Consider the following 27,415-nt stretch of genomic DNA (forward strand, 5'->3'; position numbering starts at 1 on the left):
TGTAGATCTTCACTCTATTGAACTCCCAGTCTCTCACACTAGACTTGCTGATCCACTAGATCTCCTGAGCGCTTCCAACCTTCTCACTCAGTATCTTCCTCAAGAGTTCCCCCCCCGCATCCCTGCTGGGTCCCTAGCTTGGCACTCAGATACTTCTCAAGCGTCACCCCACTGACCTGCTCAGTCCCTGGCTTGGCACACAAGGCTGTAATGCAAGCGTCACCTCCGTTCGTTGGGTCCCTGGCTTGACACACAAGGCCCGTTCGTTGGGTCCCTGGCTTGGCACACAAGGCTGTAATGCAAGCGTCACCTCCGCTCGTTGGGTCCCTGGCTTGACACACAAGGCGGTTCTGCAAGCGTCACCTCCGCTCGTTGGGTCCCTGGCTTGACACACAAGGAGGTTCTGCAAGCGTCACCTCCGCTCGTTGGGTCCCTGGCTTGACACCTGCTGAAGTTTTCCAATTCTTCACCGTCCCCGGTTGGTGAGAATACTGCTCCGGTACTTCAGCTACTCACTGTGGTCCCTGGTAATAAGGTGGATGGTCCTTTAGTGGCGACATGCTTCCCCTCTACCTCCGACCACGACAGGTTCTCCGGCCGGCAGAACCGTCACTTCTGGTTGGACTGTAAGCCGCAATCCCAACCCTACGCTACTCTCTTGCTTTTGGATAGGCCCTCAGCCTAGCAGCCAGATGTGCCCGGTATAGGCCTCAGACTCCGGCCTAGCAGCCCGGGCAATACAACACATGTCCACCCAGACAGCCATCCAGGTGGTACAGAACCCCCGATCACCTGACTCCACCAAAATATACAGGTTCTCCCAGCAGGCCAAGGGGGTCCAAGAAAACCCCTGCCCATTGGCTGAGATATCCCATATACTCCTAATCTGTCCTTGCATTGCTGTTGTGTTATCTAATGTCACCAAGGACCCGGCCACCTATTGACAGAGGAGAGAGGGGCAGCAATTCCAGACTTGGGGTGAGATCAGTTGATCCCTAACAATTGGTCAAGGCAACTACACCAGCAGGTAAATTTTAAGAGCAACCCGGCCTAAACGTTGGGGTGCTACAGGTTATATATTAAAGATCATTGCTTGGTGTAGGGGACACTGAAGGGAGGAATTTTTATCTGGCTCTGATACTATCCAGCGCCTCATCGGCCGCTCACCTCACCTCACCGCACCTCCCTGAAGCTTATTGCACAAGCAAAAAAAAAAAAAAGGTTTAGTTGTGTTCCGCCCGGACTATTACATTGGAGGAGGGCAGATCCTGGAAGGCCGAGCACTTGCGGCCGATTTGCTCTCTGGAGGTCGCCTGATGTACAATTTATTTATATTTCTGGATTTTGTCAAAGCCCGTATTAGCGTGTGAAATGCGTACAACTTTTTTTTTTTTTTTTCCTGCCAATATTCCTATTGTGCCTGTTTTTATTGATGATTTTCTCAATAAATAAGCTTTGATTTGCATCGTATGGGTGTGCAGCTGTCCAAATCTTTTATTTTTTTTTTTTCCTCTACAATTTTTTCTCGTTGAAAATTATTGCCTGATGCCTCTGTAGACCAAGCCCTGATATTGCAGCTGCCAACATTATTGGCACCAATTTATTATTTGAGAATTCACTAGACGTGCACTGACAAAAAATGTGTTCGTTTTCGTTTCATTCGTGTTTTTTTTTTGCTTTTTTTCGGAAATTCGGAATCCTGAAATCTGAAAATTTCAGAATTTTCACATTTTTGGAATTCGAAAATCTGAAGAAAAGAAATAAGATCAGTAAAATTTTAAATAATTTAACTATTATGGGTTGGAATTTCCTTTCAAATTCGCCTGTTAGAGAACGTAACGAATACAAATTTATCTGAAGGTACGAGTTATCTGAAATAATGAATGCTGCATCAAAATGGAATGGAACAAATTAATAATAATTAAAAAGGTTTTAATATTATTGTTTATTATTATTAGATTGTTAGATACGGCATTCGTTATTTCAGATAATTAGTTCAAATATGTTCACTAACAGCCAAATTTGAAAGAAAATTCCAATACCTATAATTTAATATTTATTATTAGTTACTCAGATTTTCATTCTTTTGAATGTTCAGATTTTCATTCTTTTGAATGTTCAGATTTTCATTATTTTTGGATTTTCACATTTCCAAATTTTGGAATTTCCGAAATTCGAAAATGAACGAATTAACGTTTAGTTAAACTAATTTGGAACTACACGAATTGCACATGTCTAGAATTCACATATATGACATGAGAACGTTGAAGGGGGGTGGATATTCCCTATAGGGATGCTGTATGTACTTGTGTGTTGAAGTCAGACTGAGGGTCGACCTCCATACCTGTCCTTTGCCTTGACATCGTCTTCTTTTTTATTTTTTATTTTTTTTTTTATATCTCTGCAGAGAGCCGGTTGGAGAGGAACGGAGTGGCGGCTTTCCTTCTCATGGTCAAGAATTTCATTCAGCATCATCCGACCAATCAGGAGAGCCTCTTGCAGTGTCATGGGCCGGCTATCATAGGGGCCCTTCTGCAAAAGGTGAGGAGCCATGTATAAGCCAATGTAACTTTTTTTTTTTGTTGCATATAACATGACCCTTGTACGTTACCTTAGTGGGATCTCTTAGTTTCCAGTGTGGCTGCGTTTCCTAGGATGGACTGTTAATTCAGTGAGTTGTTGTCATTGCTTAACCACTTGCAGACCGGACCAATTTGCTGGTCAAAGACCAGACCCTTTTTGCGATTCGGCACTGCGTCGCTTTAACTGACAATTGCGCGGTCGTGCGACGTGGCTCCCAAACAAAATTGACGTCCTTTTTTTCCCACAAATAGAGCTTTCTTTTGGTGGTATTTGATCACCCCTGCGGTTTTTATTTTTTGCGCTATAACCAAAAATAGAGCGACAATTTTGAAAAAAAACGCATTATATTTTACTTTTTGTTATAATAAATATCCCCCAAAAATATATAAAAAAACATTTTTTCCCCTCAGTTTAGGCCGATACGTATTCTTCTACATATTTTTGGTAAAAAAAATCGCAATAAGCGATTATTGATTGGTTTGCGCAAAAGTTATAGCGTTTACAAAATAGGGATAGTTTTATAGCATTTTTATTAATAATTTTTTTTTTTTTTTTTTTTACTAGTACTGGCGGCGATCAGCGATTTTTATTGTGACTGCGACATTGTGGGGGATCCATCGGACATTTTTGACACATTTTTGGGACCATTGTCATTTATACAGCAATCAGTGCTATATAAATGCAGTGATTCCTGTGTAAATGACACTGGCAGTGAAGGGGTTAACCAGTGGGTGGCAGTGTAGGGGTTAAGTGTTCCTAGGGGCGTGTTACTAACTGTTGGGGGCTGGGCTTTCATTTAGTGAACACTGATCTCTGCTCCAATCACATGGAGCAGAGATCAGCGTCACTAGTTGCTAGGCAGAATGGAGAAATGTTGTTTACACGGCATTTCCTCCATTCAGCCGTCCTGTGAGACGATCGCGGGGAAGCCCGCGCCGATCGAGTCCGCGGGACCCGCGACCGGACTCACGGGGGTCCCGACCAGCGCGGGAGCGCGCCGCCCGCGGCGTGCTCCCGATGGCAGGGCGGCATTGAATATTGGACGTACCTGTACGCCAATATGCCTGCCCGTGCCATTCTGTCGACGTACATCGTCGTGCGCTGGTCGGGAAGTGGTTAAATTGACATTAAAGCTTCTTAATTTTTTGCTCTCGTGCACATCGCTGGATCGGATTGGGCTCAGGTAAGAATAAGGAGGGGCTGGGTGGGATTCTGCAGCACAGAAGGTTTTTCACCTTTATGTATAGAAAGCATTAAAGTGGTTTTATACCCTCGAAAAAAAAAAAAATTTAAGAAAAAAAATGTAAAAAACAAAAAAAAAACAAAAAAAAACCCTGTAAGGCAAAGGCATAATGAGCTAGTATGCACTGCACGGCAGCCGTGCCATGTTTGGTAGGATGCAATCTATGTAAAGGGCCACACCACGGCTCTTTAACCATGATTACCGGCATCTCCATGTTTACATTGTGACCGGCTGTGATTGGACACAGCCGGTCACATGTAAACATGGAGACGCCGGTAATCGGCGCTCATCGCCTCACAGTGACAGAGTGTGTGGTGAGGAGAGCCAATCGGGCGACATCCAGAACCGTGTGATCAGGGCATTGATCATCAGTGCCCTGATTACAATACAGCGCCACCAGTGTCAGCAATCGGTGCCCATTAGTGGTGCCAGTCAGTGCTGCTTATTAGAGCCCATAAGTGCGGCATATTGGTGCCGCCTCATCATTGCCCACAAGTGCTACCTCACCAGCGCCCATCAGCGAAGCAGAAAAATTACCTGGTTACAAAATTTACTGACAGAAACTGAGAAAAACGTTTTATTTTATTTTTTTAGTAAAAAAAAAAAAAAAAACCCCAGCAGTGATTAAATACCACCAAAAGAAAGCTCGATTTGTGAGAAAAAAATGATAAAATTTCACAAAGTTAACGGCGTGGCATGACTGCGCAATTGTCATTCAAAGTGTGACAGCGCTGATAGCTGAAAATTGGCCTGGACAGGAAGGGGGGTGAAAGTGCCCTGTAGGCAAGAGGTTAAGGTGAAAAACCCTAAAAGAAGATCGCCTGTAAAAAATAAAATAAAAAATAAAATATAAAAATTTTAATTTCAACAGCTTCAAATACTGTAGCTGCTGACTTTTAATATAAGGACACTTACCTGTCCGGGATCCCACAATGTCGGCACCCCTAGATGATTTGTCAATCCCTTTTGGCTTCGGGTGCAGGCGCCAGCATCTGTAGTAAGGGGAACAGGAAGTGAAGCCTCGCGGCGTCGCAGCCTGTTTCCTGATGCGCTTCCTGAATTGTCCTGCTGTCTTCTGGGATCTTTGTATGCCCCAAAAGGCAGTGGAGGAAGGAGGAGGGGCCAGAAATTTTTGTAGATCGCCGAACGGAGATCTTACCCCGGAAGTGAGAGCGGGTACCTGTCAAAACCAGGTACCGGCTCCCCCCAAAAAGTGCTGAATGTGGCAGTGGAGGGGGGCGAACAAACGGAGCTTCCAAGTTTAGGTGGAGCTTCACTTTTAAGGCTTTAGACCTACTTTAAGATAACAAAGAAATCCGTGTATTTTTTTATTTTATTTTTTTTTTATTTGTTTTTTTGTTTGATATTTTTTGTATTTTATTTTTTTGTTTGCTATTTTTTGTATTTATTTTTTATTATTATATTTTATGTATTTATTTTTGTAAGTCAGTCAACAGTAAGTGGATTCAAACATGCTTGGGATAAACATAGTTCTGTACACAAAATAGTTAAAAGAAAAACATATCAACTAAAAAAAAAAAAAAACAAAGGGCAGATTTGATTGACCACTTGGTCTTTTTTTTTATTTTTTTATTTTTTTTTTCTTCCTGCACTTTTTCTGTGGCTTTGCTTTTTCTATTTGACAATATTGCCTTGCACAATGAGTATTATTTTCTATGTAATCTATAGTCAATAAAGACTGTTTATTTTGATCATTTTTTTTCTTAAAAAAAAAAAAAAAAAAAAAAAGTTTTACAGCAAATTAAAAAGTATAATTTTTTTTCTCTTAAATTATGTTTCTGGTACAAACATTGCAAAATTATTTGCAAAAAGGTATTTTTTTCTATTTTGTGTCACTGAAAAAAAAAGAAAAGTAAAAAAACGATGATAAGGCCAAGAATAATATTAATGTTAAAAAAATTATATAAAAAAAAAACCCAAATGTGCAGAAAAGTTGTTATGGCTAAGGGAAAAGGGGAGGAATCGGTTAATTAGGGCTAATTGGGGTTAACTAACGGGAGCCAAGGGTTTACTAAGGGTCAATTTGATGATGTCCTATGCAGGACAAAGGTCACACCTTTTTGATGTACATGTGATTAAAATAGTAGTTACAATGTAATTATACATGTTTACGCAATGACACTTGAAGTCTATAGTTAATTGTCATTTTAAACGGTGATTCCCAACTTTCCCAAACGGTCATTTTTAAAAGGCAATTCCCAACTGTTGTTTTTACAGCCGGTGATTGCCGGTAATAGCAGTTGGGTAGATGGAAGAGGAGTTGAACGTAGCAGTTGGGTCCTGGAAACTTTGTTGAAGTTTTTTTTTTAGAATGTATCTCCTATGGTCGTTTTTTTTTTTTTTTTTTTTTTTTTTTAGTTTTGGTTGGAGTGGTCAGATAGTAAATCCCCTCTGTCTATGTCCTTGCTGGGAGATTTACTCTCTAGAGCAGTGATTCTCAACCAGGGTTCCTCCAGAGGTTGCTAGGGGTTCCTTCAGCAATGAGCAATTTCTGCCTCTCAGATAAGTTCCCACCGACACCATCGATCTTTTTAGCTATCTGTAAGGAGGTAATTCTTCCTAATGACCACAAGTGTGAGGACCATTCTTCCTAATGACCACAAGTGTGAGGACCATTCTTCCCAATGACCACAAGTGTGAGGACCATTCTTCCCACTGACCACAAGTGTGAGGACCATTCTTCCCACTGACCACAAGTGTGAGGACCATTCTTCCCACTGACCACAAGTGTGAGGACCATTCTTCCCACTGACCACAAGTGTGAGGACCATTCTTCCCACTGACCACAAGTGTGAGGACCATTCTTCCCACTGACCACAAGTGTGAGGACCATTCTTCCCACTGACCACAAGTGTGAGGACCATTCTTCCCACTGACCACAAGTGTGAGGACCATTCTTCCCACTGACCACAAGTGTGAGGACCATTCTTCCCACTGACCACAAGTGTGAGGACCATTCTTCCCACTGACCACAAGTGTGAGGACCATTCTTCCCACTGACCACAAGTGTGAGGACCATTCTTCCCACTGACCACAAGTGTGAGGACCATTCTTCCCACTGACCACAAGTGTGAGGACCATTCTTCCCACTGACCACAAGTGTGAGGACCATTCTTCCCACTGACCATCACACTGATGTATCAGGAGTTGTAGATTTCTAATTTTTAGCAGGGGGTTCCCTTAGACCAGAGAAATATTTCAAGGGGTTCCTCTGTGTTTAAAAGGTTGAGAAAGGCTGCTCTAGATGTTCTAGTGATGGTGACCACTGGCAGCAGACTGAAAGGGATGGGAAAATCCCAAATGTTTCAATTTTTTTCCAGCAACAACAGGAATAGAGGGGCCTTTTTCCATTGGGTACGCATGTTCCAGTAACAACTGTTTTAAGAGATTTACATCATTTTGAAGGGATTTCCTGGCACAGAGGAGAGGAGTTGAAGAAAAGTCACCATATTGGGTCACAAATGGCTTCTACATATTCCCTACTCCAGTAATAGCGAACCTCGGCACCCCAGATGTTTTGGAACTACATTTCCCATGGTGCTCATGCACTCTGCAGTGTAGTTGAGCATCATGGGAAATGTAGTTCCAAAACATCTGGGGTGCCGAGGTTTGCCATCACTGCCCTACTCTATCCAAAATGCCTTTATATATTCTTGAAGGCCAACATTGTTAAAGTTCCCTATAAGTTTAATAGTCATTGGCACAAGGTCAGGTGGTAGAGAAAATAAAACTTGTAATGAAGTTGAGCTGAGAGCAGCCTATCACATTTCACTTACCTGAAGTCAGATGAACCCTTATTGGTTGTTGGTTATTGCCTTTTCTTAATAGAATGAAATAGTTTGGTCTGTGATGTGGTGCAGTCTTTGATGTAAGTTTTCTCTTCAGGTGCCCCCTCTTGTCCTGGACATGAATGTGCTGATGGCATCTCAGATGCTGATGGATCAGATCTCCATGGAAGGTCACCATTACCTCCTCCATCACCTCTACCAGCACGTACTCTTCGACTTCCGAATCTGGTGTAACAGTGACTTCGCCGTTCGGCTGGGTGAGCCTTTCTGCTCCAATCCTTTTTTTTTTTTTTGCCTGTGTGATGACATGAAGATATGTCGATCATCATTTCCTCCTTTCTGCAGGCCACATCCAATATCTGTCGTCAATCATGAAAGACCACAAGCAGAGAATTCGCAGGAAGTATGGCGTGCAGTACATTCTGGACTCAGTCAGGAGGCATTATGGGTAAGCAAGCTTGATGGCTTTCCTCCTGGCGACTGGAGGGGGGTCCACATACTAAATGATGGAGGTCCGGTGTCTTCAGTGAAGGGTAATCCAGCATACAAAGACATTGTAGACCATTGTGCCCTTCTATCCTTGTGGTAACAGTTTGTTGAAGACCCTTTTCTGTTCCAGTATGACTGTGCCCCATGTACAAAGCCAACTCCATAAAGAGATGGTTTAACTAGTTTGGTGTGGAGGAACTCAAGTTCCCAACCTCAGCCCTCATGCACCCCCAAAAGGTTTTTAATCAATGTCAATGGTTATTTTATCTAATGGAAATTTTCGTGATTTGGCCTGTTGGGCATACTTGAGGACTGGGGTTGGCAACCACTTTTATAGACAAATGTGCTCTTCCAACCATGTGGTATCAGTTTGGGGAAAATCCTTTTCTGTTCCAGCATGACTATCCCCCAGGGGACAAAGCCAACTTCATAGAGACATGGTGTGATCAGTTTGAAGTGGAGGAACTCGAGTGTCCTGCACAGATCCGTGACCTCAACCCTACTGAACACCTTTTGGAATGAACACCAATTGTGGTCCAGGTCTTCTTATCCAACATACCTAACCTCACAAATGGGCACCAATTCCCATAGACACCCTCCATATCTCGTAGAAGCCCTTCCCATAAAAGGGGAAGGTGTTATACCCGCAAAGGGGACCAACTCCATATTATTGGTCATGGTTTTGGAATGGAAAGCAACTCCATATTATTGGCCATGGCTCGAGAATAGGAGGCAACTTCATGTTATTGGTCATGGTTTTGGAATTGGGGGGGGGGGGTGTCAACTTCATATTATTGGTCATGGTTTTAGAATGGGAGGGGGGCAACTTCATATTATTGGTCATGGTTTTAGAATGGGAGGGGGCAACTTCCTATTATTGGTCATGGTTTTAGAATGGGAGGGGGCAACTTCATATTATTGGTCATGGTTTTAGAATGGGAGGGGGCAACTTCATATTATTAGTCATGGTTTTAGAATGGGAGGGGGCAACTTCCTATTATTGGTCATGGTTTTAGAATGGGAGGGGGCAACTTCATATTATTGGTCATGGTTTTAGAATGGGAGGGGGCAACTTCATATTATTGGTCATGGTTTTGGAATGGGGGGGGGGGGGCAACTTCATATTATTGGTCATGGTTTTAGAATGGGAGGGGGCAACTTCATATTATTGGTCATGGTTTTAGAATGGGAGGGGGCAACTTCATATTATTGGTCATGGTTTTAGAATGGGAGGGGGCAACTTCATATTATTGGTCATTGTTTTGGAATGGCTTGCCCCCATGTACCATTGCCTGGCCAAGACCAAGAAACAATATTCCTTCTATTCAATCCATAAAATTTGCTGGGGACTTTTGCTCAGCATTATACAGTCAGTTGAGTGTCTTTGTCTTTTTTCCAATGTAAAATGTCAGGACACAGAAGGAGGACCAGAGCACCGAGGACAATGTGAAGACCGTACAAATGTCCCTCTTCAGCCTGGCTAAAGATTTCCTGGCGAAGAATCTGAATGCCGAGGATCTGCACAGCGTGATCAACTACACCGCGACTGTCAATGACGAGGAGCAGGTATGTCCATCGCCCATTGGTCACCCAACCCGCAGCAGTCTGCACCCCCAACATGGGGACGTTTTGTTTTTTGTGAGTGTTAATCTGCTTCCTGGGGGTGTTTGTTAACTTGGGACCACTCGAGAGAAGCCCAGGAATTTATTGTAAATGAAAACCAGGTTTAACTTTTCTTTTTATTTTATTTTTTAAGTGCAGTAAATCCCTGGTTAAAAACAAATCTTGTTTAATTACAAAAGCCCGCGTGTATTTTTACGTCAATCTTGATCTCCTCTGTGCGTCTCTTCCCGATCTGTGCAGTAATCTATCATGGAACAAATCCGTTTTGCCTCCATGCAGGAGCTTCCTGTAATGAAGACCATTCACCACTGCTCCCTTTTCTTGTGCAGGGTGACTGGTCTTGTCTCCGCCCCCTGCTGCAGGCAGCCTGTAGTGGTTGGGGCTTTATTGGGCTCCTCCCACAGATCTTCTCACTGTACAGGCTATGCAAAGCACAGTGATGATGTCACCACTGATGTTGACAAGGGTAATACCTTGGATTGGAAGGACATTTATCACACACAACCTGGATCGATCGTATATTCTTTGTAGTATATATGAATTTATTGAGATTCATGTTTTTGTTCTCGTGTTTAGTTTTAATTCTGTATCGACTTTTATTTATACAAGCTTTTATTGGCTTTGGCTTGGCTTTATTTTTTATTGGCTTTTATTTATATAAGAGGTACACACTGTATCAGTGATTTGCAATTAGATTTGTAAATATGCATGATGGTTGTGAATTCAGTGTTATTTAGGGATATTACATTATATTTTATCAGTTCTCCCAAGAAATATATAGTGGTTTTGAAGTTTATAAAAGCTACTATGTATACTATATATATATATATAGATATATAGATATATAGATATATAGATATATAGATAGATATATATAGAGATAGAGATATATAGAGAGATAGATAGATATATATATATATATATATATATATATATATATATATATATATATATACACACACACACGCACACACACTATATTGCCAAAAGTATTGGGACGCCTGCCTTTACACACACATGAACTTTATAGGCATCCCAGTCTAAGTCCGTAGGGTTCAATATTGAGTTGGCTCCGCCCTTATAACAGCTTAAACTCTTCTGGGAAGGCCGTCCACAAGGTTTAGGAGGGTGTCTATGGGAATGTTTCACCATTCTTCCAGAAGAGCATTTGTGAGGTCAGGCACTGATATTGGACGGGAAGGCTTGGCTCGCAGTCTCCGCTCTAATTCATCCCAAAGGTGTCTTATCGGGGGGAGGTCAGGGCCAGTCAAGTTCCTCCACCCCAAACTCGCTCATCCATGTCTTTTATGGACCTTGCTTTGTGCACTGGACTAAATCATTTGGTGGAGGGTGGATTATGGTGTGGGGATGTTTTTCAAGGGTTGGGCTTGGGCCCCTTAGTTCCAGTGAAGGGAACTCTTAAGACATCGGCATAGCAAGACATTTTGGACAATTTCATGCTCCCAACTTTGCGGGAACAGTTTGGGGACAACCCTTCCTGTTCCGACATGACTGCACACCAGTGCACAAATTAAGGTCCATGGAGACATGGATGAGTGAGTTTAGGGTGGAGGAACTTGACTGGCCTACACAGAGTCCTGACCTCAACCCCCCCGTAGAACACCTTTGGTATGAATTAGAGTGGAGAATGCAAGCCAGGCCTTCATGTGCAACATCCGTTCCTGACCTCACAAATGCTCTTCTGGAAGAATGGTCAAGCATTCCCATAGACACATCTCCTAAACCTTGCGGACGGCCTTCCCAGAAGAGTTGAAGCTGTTATAGATGCAAAGGGCAGAGCCAACTCAATATTGAACCCTACGGACTAAGACTGGGATGTCATCATCAGATCGTGCGCTTGTAAAGGCAGGCATCCCAATACTCTTGGTAATATAGTGTATGTGTATATATGCATCTATATTCTGATCAGGGCTAAAAACTAGCATGTTAAAAGGTAGATACAAAATATTCAATATTTGAATTTTTCTATTTTCTTTTCTGGCTAGAAGCTAGTTCTTTTCTACATGTTTCCAGGCTATCCTATTGCAACTTTGTTTACAGGGCACAGTAACTCAAGCTGTACTTTACACCTATTACTGAATGAGTCAGTGACTTTATATAGTGTAAGCCCTTGTACACACGGTCGGAGAATCTGTCGGAATGCGTCCTATCGGACCGTGTCGTCAGATAATCCGACTGTGTGTGGTATGCATCGGACCGATTCCGTCCGACCCAATTTTCCAACATGTTGGAAATATTTCCCGACCAACTGGGCCGGACAGACCTAATCCGATCATGTGTAGAGCATTTTCATCGGACCAAGTGCCACGCATGCTCAGATCAAATTCCTACATCAAAGCTATTGGCTACTAGCCTGAACGTAGTCCCATCGTAACGGAATTGCGTCATCACGTTCTGAAAGATCGGATTTTTCGCCAACTTGGCCCGACCGTGTGTATGCAACAGTTTCGGACACAATCCGTCCGACTAAATCCGACGGGCAAAATCCGACGGATTTGGTTGGCAAAATCTCCGACCGTGTGTACGTGGGCTAAGTGTGTGTGTGTACATGTATACATGCATTTTTATTATAATTTTTTTCATTTTTTTAACAAAAAATAGACTGCATTCTCTGTACATCTCACAGCATTTGTGGTTAGTTGAGCTCTAATAGGGATGTTTGCTTTATTTTCTTTTGTGTCTCTATGGTCATATCTAATAAGTTAGGTTTGTAGTAGATGGGCATCAAACCTAAAATTGATAATGCCTGGATGTGGTTGAGCCACAAAAATAGAAATTGCTTTGTCAGTTTTATTAGGAGGGAATGTAGGACGGTTTGGGAGAACCAACTTTTTTTCTTTTCTTATTTTATCTTTATGCTCTAAAAAAAAAAAAAAAAAGGGTAGGGTTAAGAAAAGGGGTAGGAATCAATCTTTCATCCATGCTAAAATGGACGCTATAGATAAAAACCAGATGACAAAGTTTGATATCATATGGAAACCCTGGATTAAATATTATACGTCAGATAATATTGACAACCGAGTTTTATTGTTATGGTGATTAAGATTTTTTATAGAATTACAACATTAGATGATCTATAAAACCGCCTCCGGAGAATTATTCCCTCCCCTTCCCCTCCTATATACCTTTTTATGTTCTTCCCTTACTATATAATACTTACTATAAACATACTTTAGAAGTTATGGTCAAAACTTTAAAATCATATATTTTCTTTTAGACATATTTATATTTTCTTGAGATTAAAATGTTTAAAACTCAGCTATAAGAATGTTTTCAAATTCTAAAATATATAAAGGCCATTTATTGTCATTCCCACGAGAATATCTTGAAATTCTTCTTTGCTTTGTATCATCCGTACTTCAATATGTCTACTTTTTATTTCTGGTATCACATAATTTGTCTTATATTCTGTACACGTAATTTATTTTAACATAAAATAAAAAATTTTGAACGCGAAAGAAAAGGGGTAGGTATTAGGCCAGCTTGGTGGGGGAAGTTGGGAAAATGTTTTTTGTCCCACAGGGTTGACCACCTACTGTCTTCTATAAATCTATACTTATAAATTATATAAAACATCAGTTTTAGAATGAACAAATAAAATTGTCGAATTTATATCAAATCCAATAATGTATCTATTTAGCACAAGGGATTTAAAGAGATACACATACATGCGTTCTAGCTGTTGGCCATTACTCCTCTGGACATTCAGGTCTCCATCTTGTCCTCCAGGTATGCGGGATCCTAGACGTCATCCACAGCCTCCTGAAAGCCAACATCAGCAACGAGCAGCTGTACTGCTTCCTGCTGGAGCCCGGCAATGTGGAGGTCTTCTACTACCTGCTGGTCCAGAAGAGGTTCTCCGACCAGCTGAGGGAGAAAGTGTTTAAGGTCAGTACAGAAGAAGCTCAGAGATGTTTCTACCATAACCAACTACTGCAATCGAGGGGGGGGGGGGGGATATAAAGCCTGCAGGTCTCTAGCAATCAAGGAACCAAACTGGCATTGGGTGGAAGGGGCATGCTGCTGTCTAATTCCTGTCTAGCTGGAGGGTCACAGTTTGTACCCAACTGATAGAAATTATTGTGCTTTTTTTTTTTGGGTATAAAAATATATATACTACATGGATAAAGTATTTGGGGCCTGCTTGAAAATGATTGCCTCTGGAATTGTAGACCCAGAACTGGTGTATCTTGAGCTCAGACATTTTTGAACTTTTTTAGAGTTGAATCAAAATTCAAGCAAATTTTTCGTTATTTCAAACATTTTCATGTATCCGAATTACAGTAGTAATTTACACAAATTTGGAATAATGAAACAAAATTTGGCCGAAAATGGATTTGGAATAGAATTTGAAAGCAAGAGTATAATAAAGTAAGCCATTTTTTTTCGTTCTGCACATGTCTAATGTAGCCTAATGCAGGGTTTCTCAAGCAGGGTTCCATAGAACCAAAGGGTTCCTTGCACAAAGGAGTGTTTCTAATTCCCAGTAACCACTAATCTCAAATATTTTATCTCTATGTAAAGGGGGGGGGGGGGCGGGGGTGGTTTTTCCACTGCTCAATAATGTGGGTGTCCTTCCCTGACCTTTGATAGAAGGGGTCTTTTTCCCACTGGCTACCAATATGAGGTCCTTCTCCCACTCGCCACCAATATATGGGACCACTGGATCAACTACCAATATAAGAAGGCACCTTCCACTGACCACCAATGTATGGGGTACTACAATTTACACCATTTGTGTTTTTGTTTTGTTTTTTTATGGCCATTATTATTCCATTTCATGATCGTTATAAAATAAAAAAGTTTTAAAGAGCAGAGGAGTGTTTAAAAAAAAAAAAACGAATCTGGATGTCAAATATACATATTTTATGTATTATTATGTTTAGAATTTACCTACCATGCAAATGTGTTATAAGCTAAGGATCTAATGATTTAGCAGGGGTTCCCCGAGACATGACCATTATTTCAAGGGTTCCTCTGTGTAAAAAAAAAAAAAAAAAGGTTGGGAATGGCTGGGACCCCCTTTCAAATGATGGAGTTCAGTTGTTTCCAGTAAAGGGTACTCTTAATTCTGCATCGTACAAAAACAATTACGCTCTTCCATTCTTGTGGTAGAATTTTGGGGAAGACCCTTTTCTGTTCCATGACTGTACACCCTGCAAAACCAACTCTATAAAGACATGGTATGACCAGTTTAGTGTGGAGGAACTCGAGTGTTCTACACAAAGCCCTGACCTCAACCCTGCTGAACCTCACAAAAATGGGCTCAAATTCCCACAGACACCTTCCAATTCGTATGGAATGTCTTCCTAGAATAGTGAAGGATGTTATGACTGCAAAGGAGGGGCAACTCCATATTATTGGCCATGGTTTTAGAATAAGGGGGAAAACTCCATATTATTGGCCATGGTTTTAGAATAAGGGGGAAAACTCCATATTAATGGCCAAGGTTTTGGAATAGGATGTCCAACAATTCAACATTGTGGTAAGTTTGGTGAAGACCCTTTTTTGTTCCACCATGACTGTGCCGCTGTGTACAAAGCTGGCTCCAAAAAGACATGGTATGAGCATTTTGCTGTGGAGGAACTCAAGTGGCTTGCACAGGGCCCTGACCTCAACCCTACTGAACATCTTTGAGATGAAATGGAATGCCAATTTTGAGCCAGGTCTTCTCGTCCAACATTAGTACTTAACCTCACAAATGTTCAAATTTTCAAAGTAGTCTTAGTTTTGTAGTTACATAGTTTGTGAGGTTGAAAAAAGACACAGGTCCATCAAGTCCAACCTGTGTGTGTGATTATATGTCGGTATTACATTGTATATCCCTGTATGTTATGGTGGTTCAGGTGCTTGACTGATGGTTTTTTGAAGTTATCGATGCCCCCCCCCCCCCCCCCCCCCCCCCGCTGAAACCACTGCTTGTGAAAGAGAATTCCACATCCTTACCGCTCTTACAGTAAAGCACCCTCTACGCACTTTAAGGTTAAACTGCTTCTCTTCTAATTTTAGCGAATGGCCGCATGTCTTTTTAAATTCCCTTTCGCAGAAATTTTTTATCCCTATCGTGGGGTCACCGGTACGGTATTTGTGCATTGAAATCATAGCCCGTCTCATGCATCTCATCTCCAAAGAGAATAAGTTCAGTGCTTGCAGCCTTTCCCCGTAGTGGAGATCCTCCAGTCCCTTAATTATCTTTGTTGCCCTTCTTTTTACTCACTCCATTTCCAGTACATCCTTCCTGAGGACTGGTGCCCAGAACTGCACAGTATACTCCAGGTGCTGCCGGACCAGAGTCTTGTAGAAGGGAGAATTATCGTGTTTTATCTCTGGAGTTGATCCCCTTTTTAATGCCAATATTCTGTTTGCTTTGTTAGCAGCAGCTTGGCATTGCTGAGCCCATCATCTACTAGGACCCCCAGGTTCTTTTCCATCCTAGATTCCCCCAGAGGTTCTCGCCCCAGTCTATAGATTGCATTCATATTTTTGCCACCCAAATGCATTATTTTACATTTTTCTACATTAAACCTCATTTGCCATGTAGTTGGCCACCCCCCCCCCCCCCCCCCATTCATTTTTTCAGATCTTTTTACAAGGTTTCCACTTCCTGCGTAGAAATGTATTGCCCTGCTTAGCTTAGTATCGTCCACAAATTTTGAGATTGAGCTCTTTATGCCATCCTCCAGGTTGTTTATGAATAAGTTAAATAGGATTGGTCCCAGACCAGAACCGCGGGGGACCTCACTACCCAACCCCGACCATTCCGAGTACTCCCCATTTATCACCACCCTCTGAACTCGCCCTTGTATCCAGTTTTCAATCCATGTACTCACCCTATGGTCCATGCCAACGGACCTTACTTTGTACAGTAAACGTTTATGGGGAACTGTATCGAGTGCCTTTGCAAAATCCAGATACACCACGTCTACGGGCCTTCCTTTATCTAGATGGCAACTCACCACCTCATAGAAGGTTAATTGGTTTGACAAAAACAATTCTTCATGAATCCATGCTGATTACTGCTAATACCGTTCTCATTACTAAAATCTTGTATATAGTCCCTTATCATCCCCTCCAAGAGTTTGCATACTATTGATGTTAGGCTAACTGGTCTGTAATTCCCAGGGATAAATATTGGTCCTTTTTTAAATATTGGTGCTAAATTGGCTTTTTTCCAATCTGCTGGTACCAATTTTTTTTTGTGTATGAGGATTGAAATACATGAGTAGAACCAGAGGTAGCTTTCCTGACAGGTTTTCTTTATGTCTTGGGATCTCTTTGCTCACTCTCATGTCTATTTAACCTGAATAATCATTGTTCCCTCCAGATCCTCTACAAGTTAATCAAATATGAAAAAGTCAATGATAGGCTCAAGCATCGTCTGAAGCTGAAGGATATTGGATACCAGGGACTCATCTCCTTCCTGAATGATGTTCCTGTGTCCATGCTGCTGATCCGCTGTCTCTCAGAACAAGTCTTGGGCTCTGGTAAGCTCTTTTCTCTCTTGTTTTTTTAGTTTCTTCTGAGATATATATTCAACCCGGGCCGATGACTGGGTGGTGAAGGCAGTATTTGTGTTTCTGGGGGCGCCAGGTCCCCTTGCTGTCAAAACCTGGCCCTAAACAGAGTTGCATCAAGTTTCAGCTGTCTCACGTCACTTGGTCCCCCACTAGACCACCAGGGAACATAAGGAACATTAAAGAGGAAGTAAACCCTGATGAGTTTACTTCCTCTTTCATTCCCTGCAAAGGCAAAGCATAATGGAGTACTATGCATCGCATCGCATCACAGTCCATTATGTGTCACTTACCTGACACAGGAGCCAGCGAAGTCACCGCTGTCCCCTGTAGTCCGGCGCATCCATCTTCTCGGTGGGGTCTCGCAGCTCCGCCGCTGTCATTCGGCGAAGCCGCGATGACGTCACTCCCGCGCACGGGAGCAGACACGCGCCGCAGCTCCGTCATTGAAAATGCCACGCTCAGTGCACATGCACCGTAGACAGCGGTGCCTGTCTTCGGGCAAATATCTCCTAAACCGTGTAGGTTTAGGAGATATTTATTGGACCTACAGGTAAGCCTTAATCTAGGCTTACCTGTAGGTCAAAGTGTGTTGTAAGGGTTTACAACCACTTTAAGAAATTTCTTTGGCAGTTCAGTGGCCAATACAATGCCATAGGAGGCCACACAATTTATGATGGTGGCCCGGTATTCAGAGGGGCTTTAGAAGGGAACATTTTAGGATGGCTTCACACTCGCCAATGCTCTGAAAAGTAATCTGTGGTGGATCACTTTTCAGAGCACAGCTAAGCTGATACCGCCCTGTTTTTTGGGGGGTTTTTTTATGTAAAAAGGGGAAAATGCACTCCAATCGCGAGCTGAGCGTTTGGCTCATAGTTGCAGCACGGCCTTTATTGACTTGAATGGCCAAGCTTGACAGATGATGCTGTCTGTCAACTGGAATGTTGTGTTAAATTTAAAAAATAATAACAACCTCCTCTGTTGCCTAGCTTTTAGGTGAGCAAACATTTTTTGATGAGATTTTGGCAGATAAAATTTTGCTAAATATGTAAAAGGTTTGTCAGAATCACTACATTCACCCCTCATGAGGATGTTACCCAACAAGCAGTTTTTGGTAAATGTGCCGATCAGGAGATAAAACGCATGAACCGAAGCCTGTGTGCTGTGCTGCGTCTTTATAAATGCTAATTTTTTTTTTTATCTCTGCAGATTTAACTCCTAATTACAGAGATCTTCTAGCTGTGGTTTATCTCTCGCACAGGGCAGAGCTCTCGGTCAAGCTGGACGTTTGCCGGAAGGTAACTTCAGGGATCCTGTTGCCCTTTAAAAAACGTTCTGTACCCTTTTAAATCTATCATTAACATTTGACACCTTTTGCTTTTAATTTTATTGCAGCTCTTCCATCTGATCTATTCCCAACAAGACATTGTGCGACAGCTGGCCAAGCAACCTGGCTGGCAGGACTTATTGACCAAACTTTACATCAAAGAGTCGTATGAGACGAGGCCCCGTTTTCTGAGCAGCCCATTGTATGGAGGCAGCAGGTGCCCATTAAAACGGATGGGCAGCAGCAAAGACTCAGACTCTGGGACTTGCAAGGAAGGCAACAATGGAACCCATGGTTCAGTGGACAACACTGATGCAGATGTTGTATTTCCAGTGGGGTTTGAGGCCTCAGACATGGACTTCTCTGAAGGCTTTTCTGACCATTCCTTGTCTCCAGCAGCCAAAGAGAAACCCTTCCATGCCTACAATTTTAAGTCATTTGACTCCTCAGACCAGGCCAGTCATTCCTCCTCTAACCTTGTTGACCTTCCAGGCTCTGAAGAGGTGAGCTGCAGTGATGGACCTCCATATGACAACATCTACCAGCCTTTGTCTCCGTTCTCCATGTCTCCCTTCGATCTAAGGCTAGACTTGGGAAGTTCCAGCTCTGCGGCTACCATGGAGAGTGGGAACCAGACACCAGTCAGCCAGCCGGGGACACCATCACCGCTAGAGACCTTCAAGCCTTTTCCTGGGATGAGAGTTCGGAAGAGTTCCAGCTTGTCTAATGTCCTGGATGAAAACAGCTACCAAGAGACGTTACCCAGTGACACCATCTCAAATACCAGCAACCCCCAGGTAGCCACCCACCCTCTGTCACAATTATCTTCACCTTTCTCTATCTTTTAAAATTAAGCTCTACCAACTGAGTGGGGAAGAATTGGAACCTCCATCAAGTTCTCTCTTTGTGGAGATTTCCTCTCAAACGGGAAAGAGGTTCTTACTCTACCCCACTCTATCCAAAGCTTAAGAAAAAACATTTTGGCTGGTGATGGCCTTTAAAGAGGAAGTAAACCCTGATGGGTGTTACTTCCCCTTTCATTCCCTGCAAAGCATAATGGACTACTATGCATCGCATAGTAGCCCATTATGTGTCACTTAACTGACACAGGAGCCAGCGATGTCACCGCTGTCCCCTGCAGTCCGGCGCATCCATCTTTTCGTTGGGGTCTCGCAGCTCCGCCGCTGTCATTCGGCGGAGCCGCGATGACGTCACTCCCGCACATGCGCACGGGAGCCGACACGCGCGGCAGCTCCGTTGTTGGAAATGCCGCGCTCAGTGCTCCTGCGTGCCGCTGTCTACGGCGCATGCGCCGTAGACAGCGGTGCCTGTCTTCGGGCAAATATCTCCTAAACCGTATAGGTTTAGGAGATATTTCTTGGACCTACAGGTAAGCCTTAATCTAGGCTTACCTCTAGGTCAAAGTGGTTTGTAAGGGTTTACAACCACTTTAAGACCCAGTCCATTCAAAAGACTAGCATATGCAAGCCACTGGCTTACTTTGTTCAGCAACATTCTCCTTTTTGTGAATTCCATTTTTGTTGGACCTTCTGTTCCATAAACCTGTCCCTTATTCTCCCTGTGCAAGGCTGCTTCTATGTAGTATGACTGGGTGCCATTGGTATCTCCTTTATGGATAAAATATCTCAGTCGCATTTCCTCCTCACTTCAGTTTAGGTAAGGGAACAGTGATGTGCTTGTGGCATGCTTCCTTCAATGGGTTGGTATGATCTTCAATGGGTGGGTATTGTCTCCATAGGCATTGAGTGACAGGGTGATTTTTTTAAATATAAAAACAAGCCATCTGGAAGGTTCTGTTATACTCTAGACCAGAGGTCTCAAATCTTTTGAAACAAAGGGCCAGTTTATTTCCCTTCAAACTTTAGGGGGCTGGATTGTGGCAAATGGGAGTGGAAAATGCTCTGGCATCAGTGGTAATAAACAATGCCCTAGGCTTAGTGGTCAATGGGAATAATAAAAATTGCATCATTGGTGTCTGTGAGAAGAATAGTGCCCCATTATTGGTGTCAGTGGGAGAAATAGTGCCTCATAATTTGGTGTCAGAGAATTAGTTCCCCATCTCTAGTGTCAGTGGGAGGAATTCTGACCCATCTTTGGTGTCGGGGAGAGGTAAAGTGCCCCAAGGGCTGAATAAAAACAAGCAAAGGGCCACAATTAACCAGTAGGCTGCAGTTTGGAGACCCCTGCTCTAGACCAGGGATCTCCAAACTTTTTAAATAAAGGCCAGTTTACTGTCCTTCAGACTTTAGGGGAGCCCGACTGTGCTCAGTGGGAGTAAACAATGCCCTATTTTTGGTATTATGGGGAGAAGTAGTGTTGGTGTCAGTGGGAGGAATAGTGCCCCTATTTTTTGTTGTCCATGGAAGGAATACTGCCCCATCATTGGTGTCAGTGGTAGGATTTATACCCCACTGTTGGTGTCCATGGCCAGAATAATGCCTAAAGGGCCCCAGTTTTTTGATTTGGGAAGGTTGTGGTCTGTGTAACTCCCAACTGTTTTCAGTAGCCATGCTTTGGCTGACGGAGTTGGTGACCATGGTAACAATTCTAGTTCCTTTTGCCTCATAATTTTCCCTTCAGCAGACCCCCGAAGAAGAGCTGTGCAACCTTCTCACCAACATCATCTTCTCGGTCACCTGGAGAGGGGTGGAAGGCTCGGAGGATGCAGCGTGGAAGGAACGCGGTCAGGTCTTCTCAGTCCTCACTAAGCTTGGATCGGCCTGTGAGTTGGTGAGACCTCAGGATGAAATCAAACGAAGGTCAGCACCATGAAAAGTTTTCTCTGACAACATTGCATACAAAAGTTATTGTACCTGAAGTGAAAACTTTCTTTTAATTTTGGATGGAGTATGGCGCGGTTAGAACCTCCTCCTTGTTTTTTTTTTCACTCTTTGTGTGTCCCAGCTGGGGAGATTGACCCGCTCTCTTTGTCCTTGGAAGTGAAAGGGATAAGAGAAATCTCAAATTTTACATTCAAAGGGGAAATCTTCATATGGGGACACTTTTCTTGTGACAACATAGATTTAGTATTTTCCCTCTTCCTGTTTTATCCTCTCAATGGGATACAGACAGCAAAACATATTTGATTGGCGTTTCTGAGCTTTACTCTATCCAACCCCAAAAAAAGTTTTGACTTTTCATATAATTTAAAGAAGATTTGCTTTTTCAATGTATTTATTTTTTTTCAGCCTGCTGGAGATGATGCTGGAGTCAGCTTTTACAGACATTAAGGAGGCCCCCACCTCTACCATGCCTGGCCTCATTCAGAATGTGTTGAAACTGCTGAGACTTCTCCAAGATTTCCTCTTTTCGGAAGGAAACAGCAATGAGGTCCTCTGGAGTGAAAAGGTACAGTTATGATCTTCAAAATTGTTTTTTTTTTAAATTCATTTGAAATTCTAGGCAATGTAACAAGACGATTTTGCATTATAAGGCTCTTAATGTTTACATTCAAGTTCCTCCACCAGTCACACTTCTGGACTTCTCTGGACATCGCAGATGCTTACTTGCATATCATTTTTCCAGTTTTGCTCTACAGTTTTTGTTTACCAGTGTCCAATTATATTGTAGTTGGTACTATAATCCAAAGGGTAAAGATTTCACATTTTTTGAACTTGGTGTAAAATCCTTTTCTTGGGGCCCAATGGACCATTGGCCAATGGATTATTGGCCACTGAACCATTGAACGATTAACCCATGAACCGTTGAACCATTAACCAGGAACCCATTGAACCATTAACATGTGAACCATTGAACCCACAAACCACTCCTGGACTTCTCTGGGCATCAAGAATGCTTACTTGCATCTGTTCTATTTTCCAGCCTTGGCCTACAGTTTTTGTTTGCCAGTGTTCATTATCTTGTAGCTGTTACTATAACCCACCCGAAGGGTAAAGACTTCACTTTTTTTTTTTTAACTTGTAAAATCATCCTTTTCTTGGAGGCCAGTGGACCATTGGCCAATAGACTATTGGTCACTGAACTATTTGTAACTGATCCTTGAACCCTTGAACCATTAACCCATGAACCCTTGAACCATTAACCCATGAACCCTTGAACCATTAACCCTTGAACCATTAACCCTTGAACTCTTGAACCATTAACCCTTGAACCATTGAACCCATTAACCCATGAACCATGAACCATTAACCTATGAACCCTTGAACCATTAACCTATGAACCCTTGAACCATTAACCTATGAACCCTTGAACCATTAACCTATGAACCCTTGAACCATTAACCCATGAACCCTTGAACCATGAACCCTTGAACCATGAACCCTTGACCCCATTGAACCCTTGACCCCATTGAACCCTTGACCCCATTGAACCCTTGACCCCATTGAACCCTTGACCCCATTGAACCCTTGACCCCATTGAACCCTTGACCCCATTGACCCCATGAACCCTTGAACCATTAAAATGTAAATCCACCCTAACACTAAAATCTCCGCATCTACAGACATCCACAAGCTAGCACTAACCTATCTAGCCCTATAAAGAAGGAATCGTTATACATACCTTTTTTAAAACCAATCTGATCTGGTCTCCAACAGCAGAAGCTGTGCAGAGGACACAGCCGACGATGGCTGTGAAATGAATGGGGAGTGACGTCGCCCATAGACTTACAATGGGGCTTCCGTTGTTAACCCATGGACCATTAACACATTAACCATTGAAGCGTTAGCCCAAAGAACCATTGAATCCATAGAACCATTGAATCCATAGAACCATTGAATCCATAGAACCATTGAATCCATAGAACCATTGAATCCATAGAACCATTGAATCCATAGAACCATTGAATCCATAGAACCATTGAATCCATAGAACCATTGAATCCATAGAACCATTGAATCCATTGAACCATTGAATCCATTGAACCTTGGAACCATTAAGCCATGAACCTAAAACCATTGAACTATAGAACGATAAAACCATTAACCCATGAACCATTGAACAAGTGCCAACCCTCTTTGTTTATGATCATGAGTGCAAATGCTGCTAGCTTCTGGTGGATGGGCAATATAGTGCCCATAATCTGCATGCATGGAAATCCACCACACATGTGTCAGTGTTATGGTTTAGTAACCCACTGTGGGATAGTTGTGTCGTAGCAATGTCAGGAGGCAGTGGGACCCAGCCTAGGCCAGAAGCCTGGAAGTGTCATCTTTCATCCCAAAAACAACCCTTAGGGTAAGCATTACAATGCATTTATTTAGAATTTGTGTAAGAGGGAGGGGGGGGGGGCAGAAAAATAAATTATTTGTGTGAGTTTTTCACTTTCAATTCACTCCAAGATTTTAAGATAAGTGCCATCTTCTATCTTCAATTCTCTGATAAGTCTCCAACAATTAGAATAGTACAGTAACTCTTTGCAGCCAATCAATACTTGCCTTGCTGACGTAAAACCAGTAGAATTGCCTGGTGTCTTTCCTGCAAGGTTCTCTGGCAGAAACCACACGACCAATGCCTCTGCATTGATCACATGACTTTTTGCCAGAGCAGTCCCAAAACCACCCTATTTAATAAAATTGTAACATTTTGTTTACTTATTTATTACAGGATGGGGTATAATTTATTATTTAAATATGTCTGAGACTAGTTTCACTTGGAAATCATTTAGGAAGGATTGGAAATATGCAATAAATATAAACTCTATAATGATTCCTTTACCCGGCCATTAAATTCTAGGCGCACTGATTGAATATATATGCTTTTGTATTACCCTGTTCATGGACGAGTATGCATTTGCTTGTATAGATCGTATCCTCTACAACGGTGGTCCCAAATTATGGGGGTACTATTTCTCCAACTGATACCAACAATGGGGCACCATTACTCCCACTGATACTAATCAATGAGGCACTATTCCTCCCACTGACACCAATGATTGATGGGACATTGTTTTCTCCCGTTGATGCCAGGGCATTCTCTACGCCCGCTGGCTACAGCCCAGACCCCCGAAAGCCTGAAGGACAGTGAACTGGCGCTTTGTCCAGAAAGTCTGGAGACCCCGTCCTACATCCTTCCAGCTTGTCCTCGATTGTGTCTAAAACATGTTTCACCTCTTTTGTCCCTTTTTCCGGTTGCAGATCTTTGAAGGAGTCAGTAACCTGCTGGACAAGTTGGGAGTTTGGTATTACTTGGTGAATGGGACATCGGACCTGAAGGAGATGGCTCAGATTGGTCTTCGGGTCATCATAGGGTTCATCAAGTTAGATGATCAGCAGGTGAGTAGTCTGCTTTCAACGGTTTTCTAGTTTATTGGAATTAATTTTGTAAGAAAACCTTATCTACTGGAGAATATTGAGGTGGCACTATCTTGATGAAATCTCTAATGGGATTATGGGAAGAAACAAAGGGAACAGCCATGTGGGTTCATATATAGGCTCATTGAAAGCCATAAGCCCAACCAAAACGAAAAATTTGTGCCGGAGACTGGAAGCCACCTGACAGCTTCTTTCAACACTTGGGGGCACTATGGATGAGATTTTTCTTGATGGCTTCCATGCTGTGGTCTTTTTGAGGGCTTCCCTCTCTGCTTGCTGGGTTTTTATTTACGTTCTATTATGAAAATTATAGAAGGAGATGCTGAGTGGGGATACAATGGGATGACTGGAACATAGATTGGTTTGTCCCTGCCCCCAGCTAGACAGGAAAGGAGCTGGAAATGATGACGGGGAGATCTCATGGCTGGAACATCTATAGAGCAGTCAACCTCTGTTTATCTAAAATATCTTGTTTGGGTGGGCTGTTCCCTTTTAGATGCATTCATCAGCCTATGTAAAACTGCACAGCCTCCTCCAAAGTGCCTCCTCGCTGAAGAAGGAAGAGGCTTGTTTCCTGCTGGGGAACCTGCAGACTCCACTCCTGCAATCCCTCAATGCCAAGACGGAGGCCTACTCCTGCCTGGTGCCCATTATCCGCACGCTGATGGATCAGTGCTTCGAGTTACTACAGCTGCAGCAATATTTACCATCTCTGCCACCTACCAATGGAAGCCCCACCTTCTATGAGGACTTCGAGAGTTTCTGCACCACCACCGAGTGGAGGCTCTTCATTGAGAAACATGTAAGACCAGTTATTCATTGCATGCTACAGAAAGAATATATGACCCAAACCGATGTTTTTATGTTTCTGTTATTGTTGTCCTTTCTTTTATATTGTTTTCTTTAGTTTCCATTCTAATTCCTCCTTCACACTAGTATACCATAGGGCTTTTCTGTTGTAGGGTTGGTCTACTGCAGGGCTGGTCCATAGAAGGGAAAGTCTAACCTAGGGCTCGTCCATAACAGATCTAGTCTACCCTAGGGCTTGTTTACAGTAGAGCTAGTCTGGGGGCTGGTCTACCCTAGGGCCCTCCACCAGAGGGCTGGTCTACCCTGGGGCCCTCCACCTGGTCTACCCTGGGGCCCTCCACCAGAGGGCTGGTCTACCCTGGGGCCCTCCACGAGAGAGCTGGTCTACCCTGGGGCCCTCCACGAGAGGGCTGGTCTACCCTGGGGCCCTCCACGAGAGGGCTGGTCTACCCTGGGGCCCTCCACGAGAGGGCTGGTCTACCCTGGGGCCCTCCACGAGAGGGCTGGTCTACCCTGGGGCCCTCCACGAGAGGGCTGGTCTACCCTGGGGCCCTCCACGAGAGGGCTGGTCTACCCTGGGGCCCTCCACGAGAGGGCTGGTCTACCCTGGGGCCCTCCACGAGAGGGCTGGTCTACCCTAGGGATGGTCTGGGGGCTGGTGTACCAAAGGGCTGGTCCATAGTAGAGCTAGTTTACCATAGTTTGTATACCATAGAGCTGGTCTTCCCTAGGGGTGGTCCACTGCAGGCTAGTCTCTCCTCTCCCACCTGTTCTCTCTTGTTATTTCTTTTTTTTTTTTGTTCTTTTTGCCTGCTTTTATTTATTTTCTTTTTACCTTTTCCTTATTTTATTTCTTTCTCTTTTTTTATCTTTCTCTCTTTTTATTTTTTTTATTTTTTTTCCTTTCATTCCTTTTTTTCTTCTTGTATTGGTGTTTCTATTTTTTTTTCCTGCCTTACATCGGAGCTCTGTTATTGGACCCTTCTGATATCACAGGTCTGTGTCCCCTCCCTTCAGGTCCAGCCCACCATGGAGCAGTTTGAGAAGGACACATTTGCGAAGAGTCACCACCAGATGTCCTCCTTCTGGAACTCCTGCTATGATGCACTTATGAGCAGCTCGCTAAGAAGGGAGACCGAGAAGGGAGAGAGCAGAGACAAATTTAAGGTAAGAGGACTGGCAATCACTTTTTCTTATTCTGGAGTCCATTATGTTCTTTATGAAGTGCGTCACTGTACAGTTAAAGTTTTGACCAATAAAAATGTTTAATTTTTTTTATAAGTCAGTTTATGACCCCTCATAATGGACACAGCAGGTGTGCAGACCTAGAGTTTAAGTGCAGGAATGGTGGGAACCCCTCATAAATGGGCACAGCAGTTGTGCATACCCAGGACCTCAGCTCAGGGATGGTGGGAGCCACTCATAATGGGCACAGCAGTTGGGCATACCCAGGACCTCAGCTCAGGGTTGGTGGGAGCCACTCATAATGGGCACAGCAGTTGTACAGAGCTGGGAATTCAGTGCAGGGATGGTGGGACCCCCTCTCACAATGAGCACAGCAGATGCACAGACCCAGGAACTTAACGGATAGATGTTGGAAACCCTTCCTAATGGGCACTGCCAGTGAGCGGTCTAGGAAACTCAATGGAGGGATGGCAGGAATCCCCTCATTATGGGCACAACAGGTGTTCCGACTCAGGAAC

General features: G+C 43.1%; 1 protein-coding gene across 1 annotated transcript in view; it reads left to right on the plus strand.

The window, feature by feature from the left end:
• The window catches only part of NBEAL2 (neurobeachin like 2), a gene marked incomplete at its 5' end in the record, with an annotated part of 127,811 nt that overhangs the window by 42,350 nt on the left and 58,046 nt on the right, over positions 1 to 27,415 (plus strand). Inside the window, 13 exon segments of the mRNA XM_077493540.1 lie at positions 2,408 to 2,541; positions 7,733 to 7,892; positions 7,981 to 8,083; positions 9,537 to 9,690; positions 13,498 to 13,656; positions 17,093 to 17,252; positions 18,492 to 18,580; positions 18,678 to 19,406; positions 21,211 to 21,389; positions 21,819 to 21,978; positions 24,726 to 24,863; positions 25,399 to 25,704; positions 26,730 to 26,879. Coding sequence (XP_077349666.1) covers positions 2,408 to 2,541; positions 7,733 to 7,892; positions 7,981 to 8,083; positions 9,537 to 9,690; positions 13,498 to 13,656; positions 17,093 to 17,252; positions 18,492 to 18,580; positions 18,678 to 19,406; positions 21,211 to 21,389; positions 21,819 to 21,978; positions 24,726 to 24,863; positions 25,399 to 25,704; positions 26,730 to 26,879 — 2,621 coding nt within the window.

The sequence above is a fragment of the Lithobates pipiens genome, unplaced genomic scaffold, assembly GCF_037356315.1.
Source record: "Lithobates pipiens isolate NorthernLeopardFrog02 unplaced genomic scaffold, aLitPip1_a1.2 Scaffold_19, whole genome shotgun sequence".
NCBI classification, from domain to species: domain Eukaryota; kingdom Metazoa; phylum Chordata; class Amphibia; order Anura; family Ranidae; genus Lithobates; species Lithobates pipiens.